Source organism: Aspergillus brasiliensis (genome assembly GCF_001889945.1).
Source record: "Aspergillus brasiliensis CBS 101740 unplaced genomic scaffold ASPBRscaffold_2, whole genome shotgun sequence".
NCBI classification, from domain to species: domain Eukaryota; kingdom Fungi; phylum Ascomycota; class Eurotiomycetes; order Eurotiales; family Aspergillaceae; genus Aspergillus; species Aspergillus brasiliensis.
The window spans coordinates 589,221-600,778 of record NW_027137443.1 but is presented as its reverse complement, the minus strand read 5'-3'; the positions used below and the strand labels follow the sequence as shown (position 1 = coordinate 600,778).

The window sequence follows — 11,558 nt, the reverse complement described above, 5'->3', positions numbered from 1 at the left end:
CACTAGCGTCAACAGCTCGAACCGCAACAAGCTGAGCTCACCACATCACTCTTCCATCTATCAAGCTCCATCTCACCACCACGCCCTTCATTGTTTCTGAACCTTTCACATTAACACCCCTTATTTACCCTCCACGAATACATCTCTGAACTGATTTGTTTCTCCATCATCCTGCCGACTTGCCACATATCCTCCCATCACCATGCCTAGCGCCACGGGAGAGAACTGGGAGAAGTACAAGAAGAACTTCGCCGATGACGAAGAGCCAGAGAAGAAGATCACTCCTCTTACAGATGAGTAGGTGATACCCGGTGTTTAACCAGCACCGTGAGTGGTTGGTTCCCGCATCTGGATGGCTAACTGGTCGCAGGGATATCCAAGTATTGAAGACCTACGGTGCCGCTCCCTACGCCACGGCATTAAAGAAGCTCGAAAAGCAGATCAAGGACAGACAAGCGAGTGTAAACGAGAAGATTGGCGTCAAGGTATCTAGGTCTGTTATATACGTCATACGGGACACGTCTGACTAGCTGCTTAGGAATCCGATACCGGTCTTGCGCCTCCACACCTTTGGGATGTTGCTGCGGATCGGCAGCGCATGGCAGAAGAGCAACCGCTGCAGGTGGCTCGTTGTACAAAGATCATTTCGGATGAGAAGGACTCGGACAAGAGCAAATATGTTATCAACGTTAAGCAGATCGCCAAGTTTGTCGTCAACCTCGGGGAACGCGTGAGTCCTACGGATATTGAGGAGGGCATGAGAGTCGGGTACGACCCTGCAGTTTTGCTATGTGTTTTCCCTTCTAACAGATGGCAGTGTCGATCGCAACAAGTACCAGATTATGCTACCTCTCCCTCCCAAGATCGACCCCAGCGTGACGATGATGACTGTCGAGGACAAGCCCGATGTGACGTATGGCGATGTCGGAGGATGCAAGGAACAAATTGAGAAGCTACGAGAAGTCGTCGAGATGCCATTGCTATCACCAGAGCGCTTTGTTAACCTTGGTATCGACCCGCCGAAGGGTGCCCTGCTCTACGGACCTCCCGGAACCGGTAAGACGCTCTGCGCTCGAGCCGTGGCCAACCGGACCGACGCTACGTTCATCCGTGTCATTGGTAGTGAGTTGGTGCAGAAGTATGTTGGTGAGGGTGCTCGGATGGTCCGTGAGCTTTTCGAGATGGCCCGGACAAAGAAGGCGTGCATTATCTTCTTCGACGAAATTGATGCGGTCGGCGGTGCTCGTTTCGACGACGGAGCGGGTGGTGATAACGAAGTTCAGCGTACCATGTTGGAGTTGATTACACAGCTGGATGGTTTCGACGCTCGTGGTAACATCAAGGTCATGTTCGCCACCAACCGACCGTCGACCCTGGACCCTGCCCTGATGCGTCCTGGTCGTATCGACCGTAAGATCGAGTTCTCGCTTCCGGATGTCGAGGGCCGTGCCAATATTCTCCGGATCCACGCCAAGAGCATGTCTGTTGAGCGGGATATTCGGTGGGAGCTGATCTCGCGTCTGTGCCCGAACGCTACGGGAGCTGAGCTCCGCAGTGTTGCGACAGAGGCGGGCATGTTTGCCATTCGGGCGCGTCGGAAGGTGGCCACGGAGAAGGACTTCCTGGCCGCGGTGGACAAGGTGATCAAGGGTAACCTGAAGTTCAACTCGACGGCGACGTACATGCAGTATAATTAGGCGGGTATGGTTGGTTACATTGCATGGCTGGACGGATGTGTATGATCATACATGACATTGGTGATTCAGTCTGTCTACGATGGATCTATAATATGATTGTGCAGTTATATATGACAGTAATGTTCTGCTGGTCACACGACATTTAAGCTACCAGTACCCCGTCCCGAGCACTAGTAAGTATAAAGTGCATGGCAACCTACATCAGACAAGTAAGGGTCATAGTAGTAGTAGCGTACTGTTGCATGCGCGCCCGGCAACTTCGGGATAAGGTCAACACATAGGTTGGTCGGCGTTCAATGGTAGCAAACTGTCACCATAGAGGCATATTATCCCGGGACCAGACTAAAAGACAAACCCTGAGCTGGAAAGCCGATCAACCCCAGCGATAACTAATAGTCGTCCTCCCCAGGCCGGCCGTGTTGCTCCGGAATTCTTCGCGCGCTGCCGGGTTAAAAGAAGACCGGCCACGTGCCTTTGCAGCCTCGGCCAATGACAGGCTGCCGGCTGCCCGAGGTGATTACCACTGCGCGGCATCTGATTGGCTTTCTCGGCCCCGGTCCTCCCCGTCGGCAAGTGAATCGCTGATTATGTCAGCCAGTCTTCGCTCTCTTCGCCAGAACCGACGATCCAAAAGTGCAGCTCGCAAAGCATCAACCGGCCTTGACCTCGTCTCTCCTCTCCCCTCCCCCGTCTTTTTGTGCTGCTGGTTCCCCTTCCTCCACCACATCTCCCCTCCTTCGGACTCATTGGAAAAGTGTTTCTTTTCTCTTGATCCGTCATCATGAGCTCCTTGGGCTTGCGGAGCCTAGCTCCCGCATCGAAGGTTCGTATCCGACCTCTTTTCGTCGTGATGCCGAAACCTGGCTCGCCAGGTCCCTCTCTTATCTCCAATGGTTTTACTGACTCGTCTTGTTGGCGCAGATTTCCCGCGCTTTGGGCCAGAGACGTCTCTTCTCTTCTTCGCGCCCGGCTGGTACGCATTGGACTCACATACCCGCCCCTGCCTGCGTCTGCTAACTCGTCCCTCCGCTAGCCCGGATATTTGGCAACGGCCCTCTGCGCGCCAAGGAGGCCGAAGGCTTCATTGCTCAGAAGTACCCCATCATTGTAAGCTACCAGTGGGATATGTGATTTGGAACGATGGTCTAATGCAATTGCAGGACCACGAGTACGATGCCGTCGTTGTCGGTGCTGGTGGTGCCGGTCTGCGTGCCGCTTTCGGTCTGGCGGAAGCTGGCTTCAACACTGCCTGTGTTTCTAAGCTCTTCCCCACGAGATCTCACACTGTCGCTGCCCAGGGTGGTATTAACGCCGCTCTTGGAAAGTGAGTTGTTCTGTATCTAGGAGTCTATCGGATATGGCGCTAATGGTCCGGCTTGCAGCATGCACGAGGATGACTGGAGATGGCACATGTACGACACCGTGAAGGGTTCTGACTGGCTGGGTGACCAGGATGCCATCCACTACATGACCAGAGAAGCTCCCGCTAGTGTTCGTGAGCTGGAGGGCTACGGTTGCCCCTTCTCCCGTACCGAGGACGGCCGTATCTACCAGCGTGCGTTCGGTGGTCAATCGAAGGAGTTTGGCAAGGGTGGTCAGGCCTACCGTTGCTGCGCTGCTGCTGACCGTACCGGCCACGCCCTTCTCCACACCCTCTACGGACAGTCTCTCCGCCACAACACCAACTACTTCATCGAATACTTCGCCCTCGACCTTCTGATGGAGGACGGCGAGTGCCGCGGTATCATCGCCTACAACCAGGAGGACGGAACCCTCCACCGTTTCAAGGCCCACCACACCGTTCTGGCCACCGGTGGTTACGGACGTGCCTACTTCAGTTGCACTTCTGCTCACACTTGCACTGGTGACGGTATGGCCATGGTTGCCCGTGCCGGTCTCCCCAACCAGGATCTGGAGTTCGTCCAGTTCCACCCCACTGGTATCTACGGTGCTGGATGCCTGATCACCGAGGGTTCCCGTGGTGAGGGTGGTTACCTGCTCAACTCCGAGGGTGAGCGTTTCATGGAGCGTTACGCCCCTACCGCCAAGGATCTGGCCTCCCGTGACGTCGTCTCTCGTTCCATGACCCTGGAAATCCGTGAGGGCCGTGGTGTTGGTCCCGAGAAGGACCACATCTACCTCCAGCTGAGCCACCTGCCCGCTAAGCTCCTCCACGAGCGTCTGCCCGGTATCTCCGAGACCGCCTCTATCTTCGCCGGTGTCGACGTCACCAAGCAGCCCATCCCCGTCCTGCCCACCGTCCACTACAACATGGGTGGTATCCCCACCAAGTACACCGGTGAGGTCCTGACCCAGGACGAGAACGGCAACGACAAGGTTGTCCCTGGTCTGTACGCTTGCGGTGAGGCCGCTTGTGTCTCCGTCCACGGTGCCAACCGTCTAGGTGCCAACTCTCTTCTGGACCTGGTTGTCTTCGGCCGTGCCGTCTCCCACCGTGTCCGTGACATCGCCACCCCTGGCAAGCCCCACAAGGAGCTGAGCTCCGACGCTGGTGCTCAGTCCATTGCCGACCTGGACTTCGTCCGTACCGCCGAGGGTCCCAAGTCCACCAACGATATCCGCAGCGCCATGCAGAAGGCCATGCAGTCTGATGTTTCCGTCTTCCGTACCCAGGAGAGTTTGGATGAGGGTGTTGAGAAGGTTACCGCCATTGACCAGTCCTTCGACCAGGTCGGTACCAAGGACCGCAGCATGATCTGGAACTCGGATCTTGTTGAGACCCTGGAGCTTCGTAACCTGTTGACCTGCGCGTATGTATTCCCGGAGAAGTATTTAATGTGGGATGTTGGCTAACTCGAGTTTTAGTTCCCAAACCGCCATTGCCGCCGCCAACCGTAAGGAGTCCCGTGGTGCCCACGCCCGTGAGGACTACCCCGACCGTGACGACGAGAACTGGATGAAGCACACCCTCACCTGGCAGAAGAAGCCCCACGGTGAGGTCAAGCTTGGCTACCGCGCCGTTGAGCACAACACTCTCGATGAGAACGAGTGCAAGTCGGTGCCTCCCTTCAAGCGTGTCTACTAGACGACGCGATGTGTAAGCCCCGGGGACGAGGTGGAGGAAAAGAGCGTGACGAAAATTCGACCGTGTTTATTTGTGTGTTCATATGTGTATATCCAAGGTTTCTTTCCAGGCGATGAGTTTGGTGTACTCACGTGTATTGTCTTTTATAGCCGTTTACTACATCCCATACAATGGAGTTTTTGTGTTGAGCCACCTGAGTGCGATCTCGTGTTAATGCCTTGCTACAAGTGGTAACTTACATGTCAAAGGATGGCTGGCGTCAGCGCTCGCATCCTCTTTGATGCCGGGCCGGAGACAAAGAAACTTCACGACCCACAGGGGCTTTTTTTTTCTCGAAGTCCCCCTTAACGAGGGACATTGCCCATAGACTTGCTCAGGATTATCCAACAATAGATTCTCGTACTATGGATACTGGGTTTTGTGGCAAGCAGACGACCTTCTCGATCAGTCTCAGAGCTATAAAGACCGCGACGATGGATGCATCGGATTCGCGCCATGGAAAACATCCGGGTCCCTTGTCTGGCCGGGGCGGAAATCCATCCCATCTCCTCGCGAGCTTCTCATTTTGAGTTGGAAACTTTACCCACTGCGGGATGAGCAGAACAAAGAACGGATCCAACATTCTAGACGGCGTCGCCCACTGTGGCTGGCACCGACTAAAGTTTGGCCTTCCAATCTTCAAGGAAAGGTTCGATATTTCATCACCATCGGCACTGATCGGTGACCATCAGATCATTACTCCGTTCGTTTAGATCTCTGACACTCGTTTAAAAATTACTCGTGCCCGACTATTGGTTTTGGTTTGTTGCCTGGCAAGCGATATCTGCAGTGCTCGCAAGCATGGCCCGGTTCGCTGTTCGCCAGAATGGGTCTTGCCCGGCCAATGCGCAGTGGTATGTCTGCGCTGCTGGTGGGTTCAAGGGCTGTTGTTCGGTCGATCCGTGCACGATAGGAGTTTGTCCGGATGAGAGCGGCAGCAGTGGAAGCAGTGGAAGCAGTGGTGGTAGTAGCAGTTCTTCTCTCGTGGATACTGTCCCTACTACGACGGAGGAGCCCGTGCCCTCGACGACATTGATTCAAGAGCCTGTCACATCCATATTATCTACCTCTTCTGCATCATCTGTTACTCCTATACCTTCGTCAGACACCAGCACCGAGGCTCCATCAACTATAAAGAGTACATCGACAGCCTCGAGATCTTCTTCCACAACGATGGCCACAATCACATCCTCATCCTCATCCTCAACCCGAAACCCTACCAGGACACTCTCTTCAACAACATCAACACTCCCTCCTCGACCCACCACCCAAGCTAGCCTCGCAACATCCCAAGACTCAAACACATGGCACCCCACCGCCGCCCTATTAGGGGGAACAGTGGCCGGCTCAGTAGGCCTCCTCCTTCTCATCGCACTACTAGTATTCTCCGTCCAGCGTGCCCGAAAACGAAGACATCAAACCTTTACCTTGTTACGATGGCGCAGTGGACATAACGGAAAACCAGAGTCATCAAACGGTATGCACCTCACCTTGATAGTATCAAATCAACACATATCGCATACTAATGTATCTTATAGGAAACTATCCCCGCCCACCACCAACAGCAAGAACCAGAACCAGAGCAAGAAGCACCTCCCCCCTGTCCAAGTACACTCACACTCAAACCCACAAGCACACACCATCTCTCCCCCATTTCACCTTCCCAGACTCAACCCCAACTTACCCCTACAAGAAGAACCGAGCCGCTGAACTCAGCGACACGGGATTCTACCGTCCTCGTGCTGAGCTCCCCGCTCAATCCTCTCGGGAATTGATCAATATCCCCGTTGAGAGACGACCTCGGTGGGACTACGATGGGAGGGATGGAGCGTCGGATATGATTGTTACGGCTGATGGGGCGGTGTTGCGGGCGACGATTAAGACGGTGGAGGCCGATAGTCCGTTTGCGGTTTATGATTGTGACGGTGCTGGGACTGGGGATGGAGGACCGCCGAGGTATTCTGGGATTGAATATGGGATGAGTGGAGGGCGGGGGGTGTGGGGAGATGATACGAAGAATAGGATATAATGTTACTTAGTAGTAATCTTTTATGATGGTGCTGTGGTGTGCAGTGTAATGATGTATATAATGGAATAATAATTGTTGGTCAAATAGTAATTAGATATGATATACGCTCGAGGAGTAGTTCTAACATTGATGTAGGACTATGTATGTATCTCAGGCTGATCTATAACTAGAAAGCCATACTATCAGCCAAGACGGGAGAATGGCAACTTACGAGCATGATACTATCTCTACACCAGAACCACGGATAGCGATATTGAAGACAAATTTGAAAGCGCTGCATCAACCAGTATTCAACATACCAAATCTTCCTCAGTAACCATAACGTTCCTCGTAGCCCCCACCCCTCAATCACATCACCATCCCTAAGATACTCAGGCGGAATCATCCCCATCGCCACTCCGGACGGTGTCCCAGTCATACTATAATAACAGTCCCTTTCCCAGTGTAGTCCCCTGACTAAGTAAGTTAATAAGATGAGGTACGTTGAGAAGTAAGTCACTGGTAGTCTAAGTCTTCTGAATTATAATAGACTGATGTGGGTGCGTCTGCACATTCCATGGTTTGGGGGAGATACAAACAGTGAATCGTTTGGCCGACAGTATCCTTATTCATCATTGACAGTGACTCAGAAGCTCATATGGAATCGATAGTTACTGCGATCTTCATGGCAAGTAGTTAATCGATTGCTTTCTTCTATGACCATTCTAAGGAGCGGACTCTGATTGAATGTTTCATTATAATGAATCGACAGGCCATCATTCCCATATAATCACAGGCTATCGAACATGCCTTGCATTGTCACTGACAGCTGGGTTGATATTGACACCCTTATGTCTTCCGTAACTTATCCAATGGTAACCGTCCCTTTCAGAAAACAATGATTATCAACAGTATAGACTACACGGTGCATTAGAACAACTTCCATAATTGTATTGAACCAATTACAGTCAGAATATTTATTTCCTTGATGACACCAAGATATGTCTTGCAGTTAATCAATATATCAAACACATCAATTGACACCTTAAGACCAGCCGATAGGTAGATTACCAACTGTGACTACCATTCTACCAGCAATAACTACATTAGCCATTAAACCATTACAGAAATCACACCTGTGCAGTCTACAACCGCATCAATCCTCTGACCGTGGGTTATTCCATTCTCTGTAGCAGAATCAATCACATGGCTTGCTCCGAGCTCCAGGGCTATGCTGAGCCTGTCATCAACGACATTCATAGCAATAGTAGTGTCTAGCAATTGTCTTTGACTGGAAAGGTGCTTGTTCCTCGGGGACAAATAAGCCTTTTGCTTGGACCATGATGAGCAGGTAAGTCCAGGAGCGGAGTTTGCGGCGCGGAGCAGCGAGGAGATTTCCAATCGGACATGTTGGCTTGCGCACCATGGCGAGGGTACAGACCAACAGACAGTCGCAGGACATCACTGGTTGATGCGGATGTAGGAGCCAATTGAATCTCGTTATCGAAGCACAAATGCTGGCCTACGAGATTTGACACCAACTAAGTACTCACAGCAAAGCATCCAATCTTTGACTGCCACGACAGTCTGCTGCATTCATATCTTTCCGCTGGACTACCTCGGCATATATTACACTAGACTTTCCCAGATACCCCTTTTTCTTCTTTCTTCATGGTTTCTAACCGAGCTCCTAAGAGTGGACCACTCCCAACCCAAGCATGTCAGAACAAATCCCTCGTCTCTCCCCAGCCGCGCGAGCCAGACTGAAAGAAAGGGAAGGCCTCAGGACCACAGCATACCGAGATGCAGGAGGATCTCAAGCCATAGGCTACGGGATCAATCAAAGGTCTTACCCCGAGGAATTCGCATCAATCGTATCGTCTCCTACCAAGGAGAACAGTGATCTAGCATTCGACATGGTCGTTGACAAACTCGAGCGAGGCGTCGCGAGGTATCCGAATATCAACAAACTAAACCGGAATCAAGTTGATGCCGTGATAATCTATGTGCTATGCGCTGAGACCTGAACAGCGTTGCAGAAAAACCGGGCAGCACTATGGTCAAGGACAAAGATGGCGGGGATCTATCCAGGCTCAGACGTGAGGAGCAGGCTCTCTCTTCCTCCGACCAGTTGACCCCGAGCAGCCCGAACCCAAACCCGAACCCGAATCGGTCTATTGCGGTACAGCACGTCCAAGTTTTTAGATCCCCCTCGGTAATGGGGTACATGATGGTTGCAAGTTTTGATTCTTCGGGCGCGCCTGGATTTCAGATTGGGTTTCAGTGTAATGTTATGTGAGTTGGCTTGTGTGGATTATATATACTATTGTTCATGTAGTGAGACTGGGAGCATGATAAGGCACATCCATCTACTTAAGTATTCCTCGGACCAATTTCAATATTTACTATATTATATAATATGTATATAATCTATAATCTACTAAAGTATGCATGTATTCTACTCTACACCTCCAAAACACACCAACAAACCGTCCACCCTATCCTCCCTCCCAACTTCTCCATAACCCTTCTACTCTGCATATTATCCATCGCCGCATTCGAATGCATCCATCCATTATCCAATCCTTCATCCTCCTCAATCCCCCTCCTCATCACCTCCCGCCCAACATACCCAGCCAACCCCAACCCCCGAACTTCCTCTTCTACATGCAACGTGGCCAAACTCCCATCCGTACCGAGGAACGCCCATGCAACTGGCTCCTCGCTCCCATCATCGCGATACACTGCGCAGCTTCTCAGTTTGGACAGCGTCTCCTCTGATCTGGGAATGACCGTCCTCGACCGCACGAGTCCCAGATTCTTTCTTGGGATGCAGCCATCGCTGAAGTGGAAGCCGGGGGGTAAGTTCTTTTCTCCCTCCTTCTGGTCTTGAGGATGGCTGATCACTTCCCTAGGGAGGAGGTACTTGACATAGGCGGGTTGGCTGAAGCGGTGGACTTTGAGTCCCGGGATGAAATCCGCTGGTGAGTTTGGCTGCGCGAGAGAGTAGGAAGTGTTGGTGTTTGGGTTGAGCAGGGTGGAGAAGACCCCCGTGTGGAGGTTTCCAAATAAGAAGGCGGTCGAGGGAGGGGGAGGGAGTTGGTGGTCTTGGGTTTGGGATGGGGATTGGGATTGGGATAAGGTGGTGAGGTAGGGTGGGAGGAGGTGCTGTTTGATGTAGTGAAGGAGGGAGAGGAGTTGGGTGCGTAGGAGGGGGTGGTGCTGGGATGGGATGGTGGTGATGGGTACTGTGCTACTATCACTATCACTACCAGAAGAGTCTTCTTGGGAGGTGCCAGTGAAGACGTGCTCTTGGAAGGGATTAGCAGTGGTGCGCTCGAGACTCGAGTACAGTATGACTTGAGTCTCGCGACCAGCGCTGAGGTCAACGTGGGCAACTAGCCAGGGGAAGGATTCAGGATCCGAAGCAGCTGCAGGGACCACAGTGTCAGGTGCCAGAGTCCTAGTAGGATCGGGGACCCGGGGACCTGGGACTGGGATTGGGCCAGGACCAGGATCAGAGACTAGTTCTGGAATTGGAACTGCCCCTGAGGCTGAGGGTGACACTGGCAGCGAGGCTGAGGACGAGGCGGGAGGAGCTGGACCCGGGAATGTGGTAAGGATAACTGCAGTGGGGGACGGATGGGCGATCTCATGCTGGATACGGCGGAGTAGGGGCAGGGAGTGAGGGAGATGGGATCGGAGCAATGGAAGCAGCTGGGTCTGGGTCCATTCTGAATGTGGTGATGTTTCGTGGATGGGATCCGCATCGCCCTGGTCGCAATTCCGGACTGTAGTTGACATCCTTGTGAGTGGTGGAGAGGGAGCAGCTGGCATGTGTTGCCCGGTAGGTGGCTGGCTGTTTGATCGACTGGGGTGTGGATATAGACCCGTAAATAAGGAGAAGCAACTAGTGCTTAGGAGGAATGTGAGTGGTGGTGGCAGGGGAAGGAGATGCCAGACGGAGATATTCTGATAATGCAATGGAAGCTGGAAGGAAGGAAAGCACCACGCGAGAGATGGAAAATGTCCGTGTCAACCGTCTCTCAAGTGACACTTGACGGGTTACCTTAAATTGCAGGGAATGAGTCATGAAAATGGGCTGAATATGACGAGTCGTTGCTTTCGGACGTCCCCGAAGGCATCATCTTACCCAATTGGGAGATATGATATAGCTTAAGGTATTATAGTCATCGATAGCCGATACGCTAAGAGAGGAATTTGTCATGATTCCCGAGCACGATAACTAAATAGTTACGACTCCGTAGATGGAGAGATAAACAAACAAGCGTGAGGATGCAAAATTGCTCCCGTCGGGGACCCCGACTTCCCCGATGTGGCGGTGCGTCAAAACCACTGCATCACCAGCAATACCTTAATAATTAAATCTCCTAAATCAGAAGTTAATTTATTCATGCAGCCTAGTCTCTCCTACTAGTCTCTAGTCGAGTTGAAAATTCAACCCTGACAGCATCATCATCATCCTAAAACCCCCGGGTTCCTGCGCCCGGTTATTTTTATCCCGTCTAGAAACGAACTAAAACCTCCTAGTGCTGCTTCGGTCGCATGTCTAGTCTCCAGCTGGTAACTAAATCTGCGAATCCGGGTGGCTGGCTGACGCTGAAGCAGAGATTTTTTTTTCATCTTCTGGGCACACCATGTGGGCCTGAATGGAATTGTTTTCCCTTGTTCGGTGCATTCTGTATGGAGGAGAAATTCTCCTAAGCCGGTGTCGGTCGCGTTTTTGACAGGTCCCATGCTCCCGGGT

General features: G+C 52.2%; 5 protein-coding genes across 5 annotated transcripts; 4 read left to right on the top strand and 1 right to left on the bottom strand.

Moving 5' to 3' along the window:
• Window positions 1-64: 64 nt before the first annotated feature.
• rpt1 (proteasome regulatory particle base subunit RPT1) lies at window positions 65-1,889 on the top strand. The gene is made up of 4 exons (XM_067619647.1): window positions 65-297; window positions 371-485; window positions 539-768; window positions 818-1,889. Exons 1-4 carry the CDS (start codon window positions 203-205, stop codon window positions 1,695-1,697), a joined length of 1,320 nt encoding a protein of 439 aa, XP_067482857.1. The 5' UTR covers window positions 65-202; the 3' UTR covers window positions 1,698-1,889.
• Window positions 1,890-2,166: 277 nt separating this feature from the next.
• Window positions 2,167-4,946, top strand: ASPBRDRAFT_71746 (succinate dehydrogenase [ubiquinone] flavoprotein subunit). Its single transcript, XM_067629141.1, has 6 exons — window positions 2,167-2,520; window positions 2,619-2,670; window positions 2,731-2,804; window positions 2,858-3,021; window positions 3,080-4,468; window positions 4,524-4,946. The coding sequence occupies exons 1-6, from the start codon at window positions 2,479-2,481 to the stop codon at window positions 4,741-4,743; spliced, it is 1,941 nt and encodes a 646-aa protein (XP_067482856.1). The 5' UTR covers window positions 2,167-2,478; the 3' UTR covers window positions 4,744-4,946.
• Window positions 4,947-5,583: 637 nt separating this feature from the next.
• ASPBRDRAFT_71745 (uncharacterized protein) lies at window positions 5,584-6,811 on the top strand (the record flags this gene model as incomplete). Its single annotated transcript, XM_067629140.1, has 2 exons — window positions 5,584-6,259; window positions 6,321-6,811. The coding sequence occupies 2 exons, from the start codon at window positions 5,584-5,586 to the stop codon at window positions 6,809-6,811; spliced, it is 1,167 nt and encodes a 388-aa protein (XP_067482855.1).
• A 1,685-nt stretch (window positions 6,812-8,496) lies between these two features.
• ASPBRDRAFT_37900 (uncharacterized protein) lies at window positions 8,497-9,178 on the top strand. The gene has a single exon (XM_067623826.1). The coding sequence runs from the start codon at window positions 8,509-8,511 to the stop codon at window positions 8,815-8,817; it is 309 nt and encodes a 102-aa protein (XP_067482854.1). The 5' UTR covers window positions 8,497-8,508; the 3' UTR covers window positions 8,818-9,178.
• A 61-nt stretch (window positions 9,179-9,239) lies between these two features.
• ASPBRDRAFT_37899 (uncharacterized protein) lies at window positions 9,240-10,892 on the bottom strand. The gene has a single exon (XM_067623825.1). The coding sequence runs from the start codon at window positions 10,625-10,627 to the stop codon at window positions 9,254-9,256; it is 1,374 nt and encodes a 457-aa protein (XP_067482853.1). The 5' UTR covers window positions 10,628-10,892; the 3' UTR covers window positions 9,240-9,253.
• Between the last annotated feature and the right edge of the window lie 666 nt (window positions 10,893-11,558).

Bases quoted from the DNA above. Each gene is read 5' to 3' on its own strand.
- rpt1 (XM_067619647.1), top strand. From the start codon at position 203: ATGCCTAGCGCCACGGGAGAGAACTGGGAGAAGTACAAGAAGAACTTC. The intron at 298-370 runs GTAGGTGATACC...AACTGGTCGCAG, and splicing joins ATCACTCCTCTTACAGATGA to GGATATCCAAGTATTGAAGA. The intron at 486-538 runs GTATCTAGGTCT...CTAGCTGCTTAG, and splicing joins ACGAGAAGATTGGCGTCAAG to GAATCCGATACCGGTCTTGC.
- ASPBRDRAFT_71746 (XM_067629141.1), top strand. From the start codon at position 2,479: ATGAGCTCCTTGGGCTTGCGGAGCCTAGCTCCCGCATCGAAG. The intron at 2,521-2,618 runs GTTCGTATCCGA...TTGTTGGCGCAG, and splicing joins GCCTAGCTCCCGCATCGAAG to ATTTCCCGCGCTTTGGGCCA. The intron at 2,671-2,730 runs GTACGCATTGGA...TCCCTCCGCTAG, and splicing joins CTCTTCTTCGCGCCCGGCTG to CCCGGATATTTGGCAACGGC.
- ASPBRDRAFT_37900 (XM_067623826.1), top strand. From the start codon at position 8,509: ATGTCAGAACAAATCCCTCGTCTCTCCCCAGCCGCGCGAGCCAGACTG.
- ASPBRDRAFT_37899 (XM_067623825.1), bottom strand. From the start codon at position 10,627: ATGCCAGCTGCTCCCTCTCCACCACTCACAAGGATGTCAACTACAGTC.